The 17500-nt window shown below is 42.2% G+C and overlaps 1 protein-coding gene across 1 annotated transcript in view; it reads left to right on the forward strand.

Annotated features, from left to right (window-relative positions):
* Positions 1-17500, forward strand: part of Atxn10 (ataxin 10) — a 123281-nt gene that overhangs the window by 27082 nt on the left and 78699 nt on the right. Inside the window, exons 3-6 of the mRNA NM_133313.2 lie at positions 810-892; positions 10373-10469; positions 11920-12078; positions 16364-16444. Coding sequence (NP_579847.1) covers positions 810-892; positions 10373-10469; positions 11920-12078; positions 16364-16444 — 420 coding nt within the window. The remainder of the gene's footprint in view (positions 1-809; positions 893-10372; positions 10470-11919; positions 12079-16363; positions 16445-17500) is intronic.

Consider the following 17500-nt stretch of genomic DNA (forward strand, 5'->3'; position numbering starts at 1 on the left):
CTCAGAGGGCAGTGTAAGGCATTTCTCTTTTCTTTCCTTTCCACACAGCTCTAGGATGCTGTCCAAGGATTCTTGGCACCACACAGCAGAGATCACCATTCTGTAGTCTCTAATAACATGCTCTCATCCCCTTACGAACGCTGCCAGTTGTGCCTGCATGCGTGTGTTTATGCCAGCAGTCGGTCTGTGGTGCCATGATTTTTTCTGTCAAACTTCTTAGCTTAGGGTTCTGCTAGCTTCTGCCCACTGACCAAAGCCTTTTTTTTTTTAATTTTATTTTTTTTAGGTGTTTGTTACAGCAGCCCCCACTATTCAGGTCCGTGTCACTTTACTGTTGAGACTGTGACATATTACCAAAAACTTAGACAGCACACATTTATTATCTTACAGTTCTGGAGTCGAGCAGTCCATAGGGATGGCCTGGTGCACTTCCTTCCAGAGGCTGTGGGACGGAATCAGGTTCTTTGCCTTGTGGTTTTCAGCCCTTCCACTTTGCTTGGCAGCTGGCCTCCTTTCTCTTGGTTCCAGCTTTCTTTCTGTAGGGAGCCTTGTGGTACACTGGACTCCATGTTACTCAGCACAGTCCTTCCATCTCAAGATTATTGATTTGGGCTTGTTTGAAAAGTTCTCTTTACCAGATAATGTAGTAATTACAGATTTTGGTAATCAGGACATGCAGATCTCTGGAAGCTGTTACTCCGCCCACTGTAGGAACTGTTGATTGGCATTGTGCATTGAATCAGCATTTGAGATTCAGTATTAGGGAAGAGCATATATTTGGTTTAATTATGTCTTAAAATTTAATACAGGAACCTGGATACCATTGGAGTTGCCGTTGATTTGGTTCTTCTCTTTCGTGAACTTCGGGTGGAACAAGACTCTTTGTTGACAGGTAATGTGCAGTATAATTTAATGAATTATTACCTTGAAAACTGTTTAAAGCTAATGCTCTGAGTTTTCAGTCATGAAATTTCATGAATAAAATTTCATGAAGAGTTACTAGGAAGACAAGTCTCTGTGACTTCCTTTCCGTCCTGTTGTGGGCCGACTTTTCTCTTCCTAGTTTCTTAGGCTGAGGTTTCTCTTAGTCTGTTTGTCTGCTGCAGCAAAATACTTAGCTTAGGTAATTAATAAAGCAGACACTGACCACCCTAGAGGGCAGGAAGTCCAACTTCAGGGTTTCAGCATGATTTTTATGTGGAAAGGGCTTGCTCTCTGGCTCAATGAAGGTGCCTTCTTGCTGTGTCAGAAAGGCAAAAGGAGGCAGAGGAGCTCTTGGCCTCTTCTAATGGGCTCTAACTGCAAGACCTAGTTCTCCCTCACAGCCTTCGTCACTTACTACCAACACCTCGGAGATTTGATCTCAGGATGTGGATTTCAGAAGGACTCGGACAGTCAGACCACAGCAGGATTCACCTCCGTGTCTTTGGAGATAATATTGTAGGGAGGTAATTAAGGTTCACTGAAGAAGTCTTCCTGAGAAAAGAATAGTAGGACACATAGGTCCAGACCATGGAAGACACAGGAAGCAGATTGCAGCCTAAAGTCAAGAAGAGAAGAATCAGGAGAAACCAGCACTGACTACACCATGGACTTGGAGCCATGGTGGAAAGTAATAGTTTGAAGCTGTCGGGGCCCTGGTCCTTTGCTGCAGTGGCCTGGGATGACCGGTGCACTCACTGCTTGTGGTCCTTACATATGTGACAGACAGTTTTGGTTTGACTGTGAACGCCCTCCAGTTTTTTTTTCTGCTGCTGGCACTGTTTTGGGAGGTTGTGGAACATTTTGAACATGGAGTCTAGCTGGCTGATACCAGCCCTGGGGCAGGGCTTACAGTTCGTCTCCAGTTCTCCTTGAGTTCCCCGCTTCCTGACTGCTCAGACAGTGTAACCGGTTCTAACTTCTCCTACTCTAGCCACAGGCTGCTCCATCTGTCGCTGTGCTCCCCTCAATGATGGACTGTATCATCTCAAACTGTGAGCCAAAATAAATCCTTCCTCCTTCAGCTGCTTCTCTCTGGTATTTTACCACAGTGCGTGTGCTCCCACTGGTGACTGCCCATGAGCTCACACTCCAGATACTAAGTCAGTCAGTTACCTCAAGTGACACAAAGGGAAGTTAGCTCTTCTTAACAGCTGTTGTTATGGGACTAAGAGCAGTACTTGGCTTCTCAGCTTGAAAACCTGGAACGTTCTTAGACTGTTTTGAAAGCATTTACATTTTTGTACTAGTAGCATGAATGCTTTGTACAAAAGTTATTATCTTAATACATCATTAAATAAATAATAGTTTTTATACATGACCTTCATATTCAAGGCATTGAGACATTATGAATAAATATAAATTATCTGATATAATCTTTATAAGTATTCATGCTTGTTGGATATGTAGATTATAGGTTGAAGTAATTGTTACAATAAAAAGTAGATTCAATTTATAAGTATCTCTTAATCCCTGTTCTTATATAACATGAGGGTGCATATGTTAATACCCATCCCAGTGGATGGTAAGAGAAAAGAGTAAATGATAAGAGTGGATGGTAAGAGGAAAGAGGTGAGGCTCTTTTCTCACAAGCACCAAAAGAATCCCAGACAGGGCACAGCGAGTCCGTGTCATGCGCTGCAGGTGTGTCTGCTGGCGCGTATCTTTGCTGTGTGCCATTTCCTAGTGTTATTCTTTGTGATTCATTTCACTGCTGTCTTGGGCTCCTAATAGTTGGTTTAGAGAGCCCCCTTTCAATCAATTAATATGTCAGTCATCCGATGACATAAAGTACTGGTGTCTTAAAGTGAACTACGTCATTTAAGATTTCATAAACAGCAAATGACTTTGCTCTAAACTCTTTTGAGTGGCAGTTTTTTAAAAGAGGTTGGTGGATGTAGAATTGAGTTGTAAAATATTTTAAAGATACTTAGTATTAAAGGATTCTTTGAAGCACTGCTTTATAATTTGTCCTTGGTGCTCAGAGTTGGAGGATTAAAAACCAATGATAAAGTAAGAGTTTTCATTGAGCTGCAGGAAAACTCCGGAGTCTGTGAGGTCTGTCGTTCAGCCACTGTTCAGATGCACTTCATCTTGTAATTGCCGGAAAATGCTGACAGTGTCGGCTGTCAGCAGATGTGCGCTTTTCTTCTAAAGGTGCGGTCCTGAGCAGGCGCAGCAGAAGCGCGGCAGGAGGCAAATGCTTTGATTATGGAGCTATTAGTGTGGGGCTAGTCCCTCCCCTTAACCCTGGATACCGGCCGTCACCACCCAGGTTTTCTCTTGAAGTTATCCATTTGTCCACAGCATCACATGGGCTCCCCTGCCCCGCAGCGTACTTCTCATGTAGTGCAGTCTCCTGCTCTCCACCATGAAACCACTTTCCTTGATTCTGAATCCCCCTCTCTTTGTGCTGTTCCAAATCTCCTGTGCAAGCTTTATTTTGTTTTTACAATGTATGATAAATGATTGCTTCATTCCTTCTTTCTTCATTGAGACAGATAGAACCTAAGAAAAACAGAAAGGGGAAGATGCCGAAACATGCTTTCATAACCCAGTTATGTGGCGAAGGATACCTCGGTTGATGTCAGAATAGGTCCCTGTATGTCTTTTCTCTTCTTTCTTTCTCTTCCTTCCTCCCCTCCCCTCTGCTCCCTTCCCTCCTCTTACCCTCTCCTCCCCTTCTATCCCCTTCTCCCCCGGCTGTCTGTCTGTCTGTTTTAATTTTGATGGCCTTGAGAATTGAACCTTGGGCTTCAGTACAGTAGAAAGGCCTCTGCTGCTGAGCTGTATCCTAGCCTTAGGCTCATTGTAGAAAGGATACATTAAGAGTTGGTTATAATTTAGATAGCTTCAATGCTATCAGTTTAACAAATTGATTTTTTCCTGTGGGGTAAACTTAGTGGCTTGGGCATATTAGGCAATGTCCCCCAGCCCCATTCACTTAACATAAAACCATTCATTTTAGAGTAGACAGTTGAATGGCCTTGAGAACAGTACAATATTCCACAACTAATACCTGTACATAGTTAGCCTGTTTTCTTATGCTCAGTGGTATAGGGAGAGCAGTTCTTCTCCCTTTCCTTCTCTTGCCTCTGCTGATCACAGTTTTATGTCCTGTCTCTATGGACTTAATTTATTCCGAATATTTCTTATGAATGGACTTGTAGAGCACATGGGTCTCGAATGCTTTTGTGCTTCAGCAGCATTGTAGCATGCGTCAGAGTGTCAATCCTCTGGATTAGATCTACTTTATTGTTTTTATCTTCATCACTGATGACCACAGGCTCCTCTCACCCTTTGGCTGTGAGGAATTAACATTGTTCATGTGCACATGCATTTTTCTGAGGGCCCGTGTTTACTTCTTTGAAGCATGTACCTAGGATTAGAATAGTTGAGCCTGAATGCCACCATGTTAAACATTATTTTTTAGAAGATTCATTCTGTCTCTGTATCTGTCTGTCTGCCTCTTTGTCTTCTCTCTCTCTGACTGTTGTGCCTGTCTGTTCCCTTCCGTGTGTGTGTGTGTGTGTGTGTGTGTGTGTGTGTGTGTGTGTGTGTATGTATGTATGTATGTAAACTCGTGTACATTTGTCTTATATATGTTGCCTATAGAGGCCAGAGGAGGACTTTAGTCCCTGGGAGCTGGAATCACAGGTAATTCTGAGCTGCCTGACTTGCGTGCTGGGAGTTGAATCTGATTGCTAGTCCTCTGTCAGAGCAGCAAGCACTCTTACCTGCTGAGCCTTCTTTCCAGTTGCCATGTCTTGAGGAGCCACTAACCTGTTTTCCAAGACATTGGAGGCATTCACATTCACTCATCAGTGTGCGTTCTGATCCCTTCATGTCCTCGCAGACTCTCTCTCTGGGGTTATAGTCATCCAAGTGGACGTGAAGTAGCCTGGGTTTCTTCTCATCTCCCAAGTGACTAATGATGCGAGCATCTTCTCATGTGTATGTTGGGCATTTATACATTTTCAGAGAAATGTTTGTTTGGATCTTTTGTTCAGTTCCTTCCTTCCTCCCTCCCTCCCTCCCTTCCTTCCTTCCTCCCTCCCTCCCTCCCTCCCTCCCTTCCTTCCTTCCTTTTAAATCCCTTCTAATTGTGTTTTATTCTTGAGTTGTGGAGGTTACTTGAGTAATGTCTTGTAGACACTAGAGATTCTGTTGAATCTGCAGGTGAGTTGGGAAGAGTTTCCATCTTGACAATATTGGGTCTCCTAGTCCATGTAGTGGGAGCATTTTCTACTTAGAAGTTTTCAGCTGTGTCCATTTTAAGTCTCCGACTTGTATTCTGTAGCAGAATTGAAAGAGAGGCAAGGAGAAAAAGGGAAATTAGCGGATTTCTCACCACCTTCTGAGAAAGGGCCAATAGGAAAGTTCTTGAGTTTGATTTGGAATTCAACAGTGACATTTGCATTTAATAAAAAAACCCAGAACTTATTTTCACAGTGCCTTAGTTCAAACCTATGAAGTAGCATTGTAAAAAGCATTTTGATTTCACTATCTCAGTACTTTCTCTGAGAACCTTATTTTAGGGAGACTGTTGTCAGGGTAAATGTGCCAGTTTTTTGTTACTGCTTTTGAGGTGAGGACTGTAATTATATTGTCAAAATAATATTTAGAGTATTATTTTCAGGCAATAATTGCAGTGGTCTGACAAATATATTATGTAAACACAGGTATGAGTTATTTTAATTGAGCTATTGATGTTGTTTTTGGCTTATATTCTTTCCTAATCTGTAAAAATAATGCTGGCATTTTTTAGGGGCTTTGCACTGTTCCTAGTGTTTACATAAAGACCAGTTAGTTGATAGGCTGTTGGCTGAAGTAAACTGTTATTTCACTTGCTGCAACCTCCCTGCCTGTGCCCAGGCCATCTTAAGTCCGCTTTCCCAGAGTCCTGTTTTGAATTTTCAGAGGTTTTTGTTGCTTCTTTTTCTTTTTTCTTTTTTTTTTAACTTGAGGAACTGTTGGGCTGCTCAGTGTCCTTTGGCTTTTTACATTTAAACTTGAGTGTCAATATTCCAAAGTATTTAGTAGAACTCTTAGTATCTTTTAAAATTCTGGCTTCCCTGGCAAACAGTTGGTACTTTTATATTATAAGCATCCAACATGCACTTAGTATGGACTGATTTTTAAGGACTCAGAGTAGACAAGGAAATAAGATTCTATGAAAGGCTACGAGAAGCCCTTGAATTTTAAATGTTTTTCCTTTTTCAGTGTTTTTATCTGTTGATATAAACAAACATAAATTTTGTGTTCAGTTTCCTTAAATTATATTAAATTATTTAGTTTTGGGTTCTGGCTGTTAGTACTGCTGATGCAGTGCTTTGTGGGAGCGGGGCCTGCAGACACTGTTCCCTAGAGCAGAGCAGAGGAGGGCGTCCAGTAAGGCTGGGGGCATTGCTGGCACAGAGCTCCTTTGCCCCCACTTTCACAGAGCAGACACTGAAGTTTTGTTTGGAGCTAGGAGGCAAAATGAAGAGCTGGTACCACTCAACTCTGTTTATCAGTGTCCTGTTGTTAACAGTTCATGGACTCTTGAACCTTGGGCGTCTACACCGTCAACATCTGCTGTTGCTTTCTTTTTTTTTTTTTTTTTTTTTTTTTTGGTTCTTTTTTTCCGGAGCTGGGGACCGAACCCAGGGCCTTGCGCTTCCTAGGTAAGCGCTCTACCACTGAGCTAAATCCCCAGCCCCCTGCTGTTGCTTTCTAACTGTAAGTTGTGCCAGCCTAGTGGATGTAGATGAGTGCAGCCTCCTGGTTTTCTCTTGCTATCAAGTACTTTTTCATCCCTGGCTTCCTATATTGGGTCTTATCGATTTTTTTTTTCTTCACAAAACTTTATTTTTTGCCTGTTTTTCTGTTGGCTTATCTGTCTTTTTAAAAATGGTTTGCAGCCAGGTGTAGTGGCTCATACCCTTTAATCTGTGCACTTGGGAGGCAGAGGCAGAGGAGGCAGAGAGGCAGAGGGAAGGAGGAGGCAGAGAGAGAGAGGCAGAGAGAGGCAGAGGGAAGGAGGAGGCAGAGAGAGAGGCAGAGAGAGAGAGGCAGAGGAGGCAGAGAGGCAGAGAGAGAGAGGCAGAGAGAGGCAGAGAGAGAGAGGCAGAGAGAGGCAGAGAGAGAGAGGCAGAGAGAGAGGGAGGCAGAGAGAGAGGCAGAGAGAGAGAGGCAGAGGAGGCAGAGAGGCAGAGAGAGGCAGAGGCAGAGAGAGAGGGAGGCAGAGAGAGGGAGGCAGAGAGGCAGAGGAGGCAGAGAGGGAGACAGAGGAGGCAGAGAGAGGGAGGCAGAGAGAGAGGCAGAGAGAGAGAGGCAGAGAGAGGGAGGCAGAGAGAGGGAGGCAGAGAGAGGGAGGCAGAGAGAGAGGCAGAGAGAGAGAGGCAGAGAGAGGGAGGCAGAGAGAGAGAGAGGCAGAGAGAGAGAGGCAGAGAGAGGGAGGCAGAGGAGGCAGAGAGGGAGGCAGAGAGGCAGAGAGAAAGGCAGAGAGAGAGGCAGAGAGAGGCAGAGAGAGAGAGGCAGAGGAGGCAGATCTCTGTGAATTTGAATCCAGCCTGGTCTATGGAGTGAGTTCCAGGACAGCTAGAGCTACATAGGGAGACCCTGTCTCAAAAAGAAAGAAAAGAAAAACAAAGGCTTATTAGGAACTCTTTGAATATGCTGTGAGTCTGAAGGAAGTTGTGCATTTTATGTATCTTCCTATTCTGTGGTAATATTTCCGTTTTTATTACATGGTATTGTCTGAGAAAAAGTGTTACTAGAATTTTTTAAAAAATATTTATTTATTTATTATGTATACATCATACAGCTTTCTGTCTGCATGTGTGCCTGCAGGCCAGAAGATGACTCCAGATCTCATTACAGATAGTTGTGAGCCACCATGTGGTTGCTGGGATTTGAACTCAGGACCTTTGGAAGAGCAGTCAGTGCTCTTAACCGCTGAGCCATCTCTCCAGCCCGTGTTACTAGATTTAACGCTTATTAATATTTAAAAGCTCTCCAGTGTTTTTACAAATTTTTAATTTGGGTGCCTCATGTTCAGCTCAGTGGTAGAATGGAATTTTCTGTCCTGCGTGAGGAAGTACAGCATTGTCAGAGTTTCTATGCTGACACCCAGGCACCCCACTGCTAATTCTTATATAGACTGTCATTTATTTAATGACTTGCTGCTAATGCTTTTGCCAGTTTAGGTTCCAGTCAGTTCGTGTTCTAGTCCACTGCTGTGTTTAGTCCTGTCTTGGTTCCACCTGTTGTATCTTCCGTTAACTGTACTAGCCGGTAGTCTGAGCACAGGTCCTTTTTACTTTCCGACAGTGTCATAGCTATTAACAGCCCTGTGTATCTTCATACACATTTTTAGAATGGTTTTACTAAGTTTCCAACAAATATGCTTGTGTACTGGGATGTGCAATGACATGTGAGTGTGTGTGTGTGTGTGTGTGTGCGTGCGCGCTCCTACTTGGATCTGACAAGTTATATTTAATCTCTATATAGAAGCTGAGTCACGTGCACTGGATAGTCCTTTCCTTACTTAGTTGTACTTCAATGCCTCCGTCTTATCTTGTAGTTCCTTCTTAGATGGTGTACTTGTATCTTGGCACTTAAAAACACTTTCTTTTTAGACTTGCTTGTATGACTCTTTTTGCCTGCATGTATGTGTGTACCACGTGGAGGATGTCCAAGTCCTTGGAACTAGAGTCATAGTTAGCTGCCAACTGCCATGTAGGTTCTGGGAACCCTGGATCCTCTACAAGAGCAGCAGTGCTCATAACTGCTGAGCATCTCTCCAGCCCCATATCTTGGTACTTTTATAACTAGAACCCTTGTCCTGGTCCCACGTCATCCTCCCCTGAGCCCAGGGTCTTGAACATAGGCCAGTGTATCAGCGTTTGTATCCCTTAGCCCAACATCTTTGTGCTTGACTGTTTCCTGTATGTAGAACTATGGACCGTTTTAAATGCTGACTTTGCTGAAGCAACTTTTGTAAGCTCTTTTTAAAATTTGTAAATTTGATTATTAAAAAACCTTGCAAATAAATAAGCTTTTTCAAGAATGCAGACAACTTACACATTTAAAATATTGTACATACATTAGCCTTTCATTGGAAGGGTGGGCTGTGATACTTTGAATTGTTTGGTTTTTTTAACCCTTGAATCTTTTGTCTTGCTGGCAGTGATACATTTGTACTCTTCCTAAGTGGTGATTGCAAATTCCTTAGACTTCCTTTCAAAAAAGAATATTTGTCACTGTGCCTGACCATTATAAATTCTGAGTGCACTGCGGATTTTTTGTTTATACCTAGCTTTAGGCTAAAGCAGCCCCTGAATGGAGGTCCCTGGTAGTTTTTAATCTCTGCCTTGCTGCCGGCAACCTCACTTTCACTTATGTCTTGATACTTTGTTAATGATGTTGCTGTGACTTTCTGTGTTTCCCTTGTGAAAATTTGGCAAACTCTTTCCAAAGTCACGGCACCATGTTCCCTTCTCGCCTGCAGTAAATGGTAGTCCGAGTTCCACCCACTCCCTAGCATTCGCTGTGGTCACTTTTCCCAGCTTTGGGCCAGTGCTTTGCCGTTTTATATTCTAAGTGACAGTTAGGTTTTTATTAAATCTTACTCAGATCTTTGAGATGTATTGTTATCCTTTGTCTGAATTCCAATTATAAGTTTTTTATATCTTTTTGATAAGTTAGTCTCTAATGCTTATTTTCAGTAATATATTTTGCATTAAGGCTTCTTATGTCTAATTTTAAGAGGCCTATTTTTCTTTTTTTTCTGGACTGATATTTGGTCTGTCTCTTTTTAGCTTTCTTTAACCTGCAGTATTTCTATAGGCTTATGTCCTAGGTATGTTTGTTTTAAACAACTTGTAGCACTTAAAAAATTCATTCCTGAGTTTATCTGTGGTTTGTTTTGAGATAGGCTTTTGTTGGACCGGTCTTGTCGTGTTGTTTACTAGCATCATCCTCCTGCCTCAGCATCTGGAATGCCCTGGTTACAGACCTGGGCAGACCTACCTAATTTGTAGTCCTCTTTTAATTGGAGCATGTATTCAAGTGATATTTCATATCATTATATTGAGTTTATAATCTTTTAGAAGTTAATTTTATAAAGTGTTTTGATGAGGCATATTAATTTCATGCTTAGAATTTCATCGTGGAGTGAGACTCTTAGATAATCATTCAAAAAATCAGTATTTGATCACTTTCTTCCTCTCTCTTCCCCCCTCCTATCTCTCCCTCCTCCCCTTCCTGCCTCTCTCCCTCCACCCTCTTCTCTCTCCTCTCGTTCCCACTCTCTTATTCAATAACTCGGGAAACATGTCTTACTAAGATATATCTATTTGTTGTGGTGAGTCTGTTATCTCCAGTTTTTACTTTTTTGTCTCCTTAGCTTTCCGCTGTGGCCTGCAGTTTTTAGGCAACGTTGCCTCACGGAATGAAGATTCCCAGTCCATTGTTTGGGTCCACGCCTTCCCAGAACTCTTCATGTAAGTATGGTGTTAAGATTTTGTTTTTACTGGCTCCTGAAAAAATTGTGGTTATAATTCCATTTATATGAAGTTCAAAAGCAGGAAACCAAGACTATAGTTGTAGAATCCTGGGTGTTGGCTGGGAAGGGTATGGAGGAGACCCCGGGCTCTGCCACTGTTCTGTACCTTGGTTGGCGCGGTGGTTCCATGAAACACATATTTGATAGTCGTGGAGCTGCACAAAGATTTGTGGCTCTTGGGAACATGCTGGCTTATTTTTAAGAAAGAAATGCCATGGGGAAAGTAATAATTAAGGACCCTGAAATTTATTAAGGAAAAAAATCCCACAAACATAAGACATAAAATAAGCGCAGAGTTAATCCTTGTTTTTTACTGTTGTGTACTGCATGGCTCAGTACTATTCTTGGTAGATACTGAGTAGGGAGGTGAGAGGATTTACACACTGAGTAGGGAGGTGAGAGGATTTACACACTGAGTAGGGAGGTGAGAGGATTTACACACTGAGTAGGGAGGTGAGAGGATTTACACACTGAGTAAGGAGGTGATAGGATTTACACACTGAGTAGGGAGGTGAGAGGATTTACACACTGAGTAAGGAGGTGAGAGGATTTACACACTGAGTAGGGAGGTGAGAGGATTTACACACTGAGTAGGGAGGTGATAGGATTTGCACACTGAGTAAGGAGGTGATAGGATTTACACACTGAGTAAGGAGGTGAGAGGATTTACACACTGAGTAAGGAGGTGAGAGGATTTACACACTGAGTAGGGAGGTGAGAGGATTTACACACTGAGTAAGGAGGTGAGAGGACTTAGCAGTTGTGTTATGGCTCTTGCCCCCAAGTTCTTCTGTTTCACATCTGCCCCTTATGACCGTGATACAGATGCTAATAGTCTTTTTACATTTTTTGACTCTTTGTTCTTTCTAACAAGAATATGCTTTAGAAATGTGATCATTTTTATTTTTTCTCTATTCAAATGTTACTTTCTTTTCAATTCTGAGTCCTAAGTCGATGTAACTTTTCATTGTCTTTTTTGAGATTTATTCTTATAATTGTCTATGTGTGTTGTACATGTCTGTAGGCACATAGCCTGTGTGAGCAAAGTCGCTCTCAGCCAAGTGTGTTAGGTCCCTTGGAGCCAGAGTTAGGGGCAGTCGTGAGCCTCCAGGGGTAGCTCTTAGGAACCTTGGATCCTTTGCATGAACAGATTATGCTTTTAGCCACTGAACCATCTCTCCAGTTCCATTTTATTGTATTGTTCTGTTATATTTACTGTTTTCATAGTCAAAGATATGCTTTCCCCCCCCCCCAGCATTATAATCTTTATTATATCCTAAAATATTAATATAAACTAAATTTGCTAAGGATCATTATTATTATTAATGTCACAATCACACTTTACGCATTGATAATTGGACTAAGAGTCTCCTTTCTTTGTTTGGCAGGTCTTGCTTAAATCATCCAGACAAAAAGATTGTTGCCTACTGTTCCATGATTCTGTTCACATCTCTTAATTCTGAAAGGATGAAGGACCTGGAAGAGAACCTCAATATTGCAATTAACGTCATAGAAGCTCACCAAAAGCACCCAGAGTCAGAGTGGCCGTAAGTATCCTGCTAGGGATTAGATCGTTTAAGAACATCCTTATGGATCATTTTCCTCATGAAGTTTAGTAGTACATTGAGACAGGGGTTGCTGTGTTCTCTAGGCTGGCCTTGAAGTTTCGCTCCTCTGCCTCAGCCTCCCAGTGGCTGAGATTATCACATCTGGCTTATTCCAACCTTATTAATTTGTTTACTTCTTGTTATGCAGAGGAATTGAGTTTACTTAGACAAGTGCTCTCCCACTGAGCTACAATTTCAACCCCTTTGTAGAAGTTTTAAGTAAAAAGATGTGGTCTGGGGGTTGGGGATTTAGCTCAGTGGTAGAGCGCTTGCCTAGGAAGCGCAAGGCCCTGGGTTCGGTCCCCAGCTCCGGGGAGAAAAAAAAAAAAACATGTGGCCTGATAGTTGTTTGAAGATGTGAACGAGATACAGCTTGAGTTTGACCTTGAATTTAGGATGGGGAGGGGGCAGTTTTGGTGTGCGAATGAATACAGGACCAATGTCTTAGCCTCTTTGGAGACTGCTGTGCCCTCAGCAGATGGGGCCTTAAAGATCACTGTCCTGTGGGTGTTGTGCAAATGAGACACTTGTTACTGTTCACATTCTCTGCAAACAGAGGGTCTGCTTTCTCTCTGGTTGTTTTTAGATTTCTTCCCTTTGTGTTTCAGGGTTAGTGTCATCTCAGTATAAATTACTTGGAGTTTGTTCCTTTTGGGATCTTTCCAACTTCTTGAGTCTGTAGGTGTGATGATTCGTTTTTTGTCAGCTCAACACAAACATGGACATGTGGAAAGAGGGACTTTCAACTAAGGAATTGCCTCTATAGGCCTGTCTTGTCTTCAGGGCCACCAAGCCAGTTGTGTCAGGTCGTGGGCCTGCTTTCAGGCTCTGTTAAGCATGTCCATGTAGTATCTGTGTTTCTGGTCATTACATCATCATGTAGAACCTACTGTACAGTAGTTAGGTCATCACGTACTGTTTATATTTACAGATATTACATCGTCCCCTAACAAATTGACTTGTTTTTCATTGTCAAACTCACCAAAAATGTTGTTTACATGTTTTTTCTTCACATTTTAGTAATTTTTCCCCACCAATCCAAGTGTCTGGATTTATTCCTCACAGTAGGCAGTGTGATCAGGACCCGGGTGGCCTCTGGTATTTGAGCCTCTTAAATGAAATATTATTATATTGAAGTTCCACCTAAGTTTAACATTGTTGACTTTTTTGAATATCACTTGTATTTGAATTGCCATATGCAAATAAACAGCAGTGTTATGTGAAAACCTTACCCCTTTATCCCTTTACCTTGGAAACTCCCCTCAATGTGCACACGCAGCATCTGCTGGCGTTGAGGAGGAGGCCTCAGACTCAGCTTACCTTGAGCCAGCTTGGAGCCGAGTCTGTTTATTTGGTAGGTACTTGATGGGTAGCCGAGGCCTGTATCTTGTCAGCTTGGAATAAACAACCAGGCTCATCATGAGCAAACACAAAATCTACTTCAGAGTACCTCAGAAGCTGTCAGCAGTCAGCAGCTGGGGTTGAGGCAGGAGCAGGAGGGGGAGTTAGTCCTCAACTGACAACTCCTGCAGCTCACCCAGTGCACTTGGCTGAGAACTGACAGAGGCCTTCACAAACTGTTTTACTCTTAAACCTGAACTGATCCTGAAGTCAGAGGAGATCCACTTTCTGCCCTTTCCCCTTGCTCAGACGTGCAGTTGGCTGGTGAAGAGCACCAGCTACGTGAGGGTTTATCATCTCCCGTGGGTGCTCTGTTCTAGAGGGAGCGGTGTAATACTGTAAGAGTAGCTCCAGGTCTTTCTGTGTGATATACCGAAGTAACATCAAAGTGTGGGCGAGAAGGTTTTGGCATTGCATTTGGCTTGGGTCATTGGGTAATGTCTTTTTCTATACTTTGGGTTTTTGTGTGACTTTATTTTTAATTTTTGATAAATTTTCCATAGCATAAAATTCTTGCAGATAAAAAAACCATCACACACCAAAATTAACTAGACCCCAAAATCTATACATCTCAGTGAACTTCTTTACATTTAGATTGGCCATTCTGAGGCTGCAGAGCTTCACATGGGATTTCATATGTTCACCTTCAGATATATTTTATCTGCTTACCACCCCCAACCCAAAATATCCATGACAGATTTAGAACTAGAACACTTAGCGTTTTATATCCTCTCATTACTCAGTTTGTCACCTAGACTTAACCTTCTTCCTTTCCTAATGCCGGTCCTTTTTTGTCGTCTTGTCTGTGTATTATGCTGTGCCCTCCAGTACATTTGTCTGCATATGTATTGACCAGATTCTGCATCTGAAAGAGAATGTGTGACCTGAGTATAAAATATTCTAAGTCCATCCATTTTCCTGCAGTTTTTCTTACATTTTTCTTTAGAGTTAAATAATATTTGTGTGTGTGTGTGTGCACGTGTGTGTCTGACATTCACTATCCATTTATCAGTGGACAGTTAGGTTGATTCCAAGTTCTTTAGCATCAACAAAACATAATAAACATGGGGTGCAAATATCTCTCTGGCAGGCTATGGAGATGGCTGGCTCTATGCCCAGGAGCAAACTAGCTGGGTCTATGGTGGCCCTGGCTCTTTCTCTGCTGTTTGGGGAGTAATTTTGGAAGTAAAAGTGTGTTCTAGTTGGTGGTACAGGGTTTGCAATGTTGTGGTTTTTTTGGGCAGGGGTGTCATGGAGTTTTGTTGTGCTGTCTTGTTTTGTTGTGGCCTTGAATGTAGCAGTCTGTCTGCATAAGCCTCCCTTGTGCTAGGGTCATAGGCACATACTTGACTGAATATTGTGTTTTTTACAAATTTTCTCATGAGAAAAGTTTTGATTTCCGCATAGCTAAATTCTGTATGAATGGGCTTTAGGATTCCAGTTTTACTTCTGAACCTAGCTTGGAATGTATGGATTCCTCTTACCCTGGTCACCTCTTACTCTGAGTACCTCTTACCGAAAGTAACTCTTACTCTCGTAACCTGCCTTAAGTAATGTGAACACTGTTGACGTTCATTACTACTGTTATTCATTATTCTTAGAAATATTCAAATCCAAGTGGTGATTGACAGCTTTAACGATCTATAGGAGAAATAGGATACTTGTTTAGATTTTGTTTCAGAGGTGGTGGTGTTGGGGCACCAGGCTCTGTGTAGGCAGCAGCTGCTGAACTTCATCTCCAGGGCTGAGTTTATGTTTAGATCGAGGACAGTGTGGTGATCACTGATGTGTGTCATTTGATTATCACACTCAATGACATTTTATTTGTTAATGAGAGAGTAAATAAATGGTGTGTTTGTGTATTTACTACTTTATAGTCAACCTTTATTACTATAACAGTATCTATTAAAATCGCATTTTTTAGTTCTTACATCTTAGTGATACCTTTTGTCAGATACAGTTGAGAAGTGTTAGTGGTGTTCAATCTTTCCAGATGCCACAGAGGTACTTTGAAGAAATATGCTTATAATCTTTGCCTCAGGCTTCCACAGCCATCTCTCTAGTCCAGATGAGCACCGTGCTTGACACTGTGGGTGTTTCCTTGGTAACCGGAGCACTCTGAAAGTGGAAAGTCAAGCCAGGATTCATCACGGCATTGTTGGCATAGCTTTAACAATATGACATGTCCATTTTTCTGCCTCGTCTTACAGCAGTAAGCTTTGGACTAAAACAGTGTGTTATGCTTCCTGTCTAGATCTGACATTGTCACTAAATGTCATGTCCCTGTTCACAGTGAAAAGCTCTGTCAAAGCTGAAGTAGACTTGCTTTTCTAATTGAATCCACTGAGTTATTTTCATACAAATTTCACATGAAAAATTGGAGAAAAGAATATTTCGAGACTTCTTTCCCCTTGATACTGCTAAGAAAATAATTTATGAACTTCTTAAAACATAGAGGACGCCAGTGAACTTGGCCTAGAGAGATGGCTCGGGCTCAGAACACTTGCTGCTCTTACACAGGACCTGCGTTCAATCCTCGCACCCACACGGAGCTCACTGCAGTCTGTAACTCTAGTTCCAGAGGATCTGTCACCCTCTTCTGGCTTCTGTGGTTAGGCATACATGTGGTGCACATGCATACTACATACATATGTACATACAGACAAAACCATATGCATAACAATAAATACTTTAAAAAGATTATAGTAAAACGTTGAATTAAATGAAAGGCTTTTCTTTTGTATGAGGTAAGTTTATAAATTGGGTAAGGATGTGTACGTTTTATTGTTTGTAGTAACCAAATTTCCCTTCCTTTTCCCTGTAGGTTCTTGATCATTACAGACCACTTTCTGAAAAGCCCGGAATTGGTGGAAGCTATGTATGGCAAACTCAGCAATCAGGAAAGGTAATCTCTCGCCCCCAAAGCTGTATGGTTTTGACTCGTTAGCATTCCATATAGTGTCCAGTAAGCCCGAACTGAACTCTGTGTGGTTTCACATCGGCATAGTCCTCTAAGTCCATGTGTGAGTTTACATTGCTTGGTTAACATCGCAGCGGAACCACAGCAGGCAGTGAGTGATGTATATAGGGTTTACAGAATTTATATAGAATGTTGTTATTAAGAAGTAAAAATAAAACTTTTAAGAATAAAATGTTGCAGTTCCTCAATTCTGTAACAGCAGTTTCCTGTCACGCATTGTGGTTGTTTCTTTAGGACATCCTTATTTGTGCATAAATCTCTGGTTTGATTACTTAGAATATTCATTGCTAGGTTGATGGTTTTCTGGTGGATAGTTCACACAAAGTACTGTGCCTTTATTGTGGTGGAGGGACATTCACATACTAGTCATACTCAAGCTAACAGGTAGAGCGTAGCCCAGGTGCCATGCCTCTTACCACAGGGTGTGGTGAGGCCTTTGTACTGACTGACTTCAGCCTTTGCGTGAAGGGTTACTGTGTTTACTGCTGTGTGTCCATGCTGATGTGCTGAGGTCCAACTGGAGAGGAGGGCCGATGGGAGTTTTGGGTGAAGTGGAAGCTTGGTACCCCTTTGTCTCCTGAGGAAGAGTGAATGTATCCTTTGTTCAGAGGTTTCCTTTGGCAGGTCATTAGGACGGAGTCCATTTTCCTCAGCAGGTTTATGTGACAAGTACATTTTTCTCCTGTGAGTGGAGAATCCTTAGAAGAAGCAAGTAGACAATTGAGGAACCACACTTGAGAGCACGGGAGTGGAAGAATCCTTTGGGGTGTCAGACTGTGTCTCTAGCCCTGCTACATTGGAATATCAGATTGGTTCGGGGCTGTCTACATTTAAAAAAATCAGTTAATAAAGCAGTGGTGTACTGAGCATCTGTGGTGGCTCCTGGCCATGAAGGTGAACACCAAGCACACTCCCTGCCCCTGTGCTACAGGCAATAACTGCATGATGAGTGTTGGGGTTCTGTTGCCTTTACTTAGCACC

This window comes from Rattus norvegicus, chromosome 7 (assembly GCF_021556685.1).
Source record: "Rattus norvegicus strain SHRSP/BbbUtx chromosome 7, alternate assembly SHRSP_T2T, whole genome shotgun sequence".
Taxonomy (NCBI): domain Eukaryota; kingdom Metazoa; phylum Chordata; class Mammalia; order Rodentia; family Muridae; genus Rattus; species Rattus norvegicus.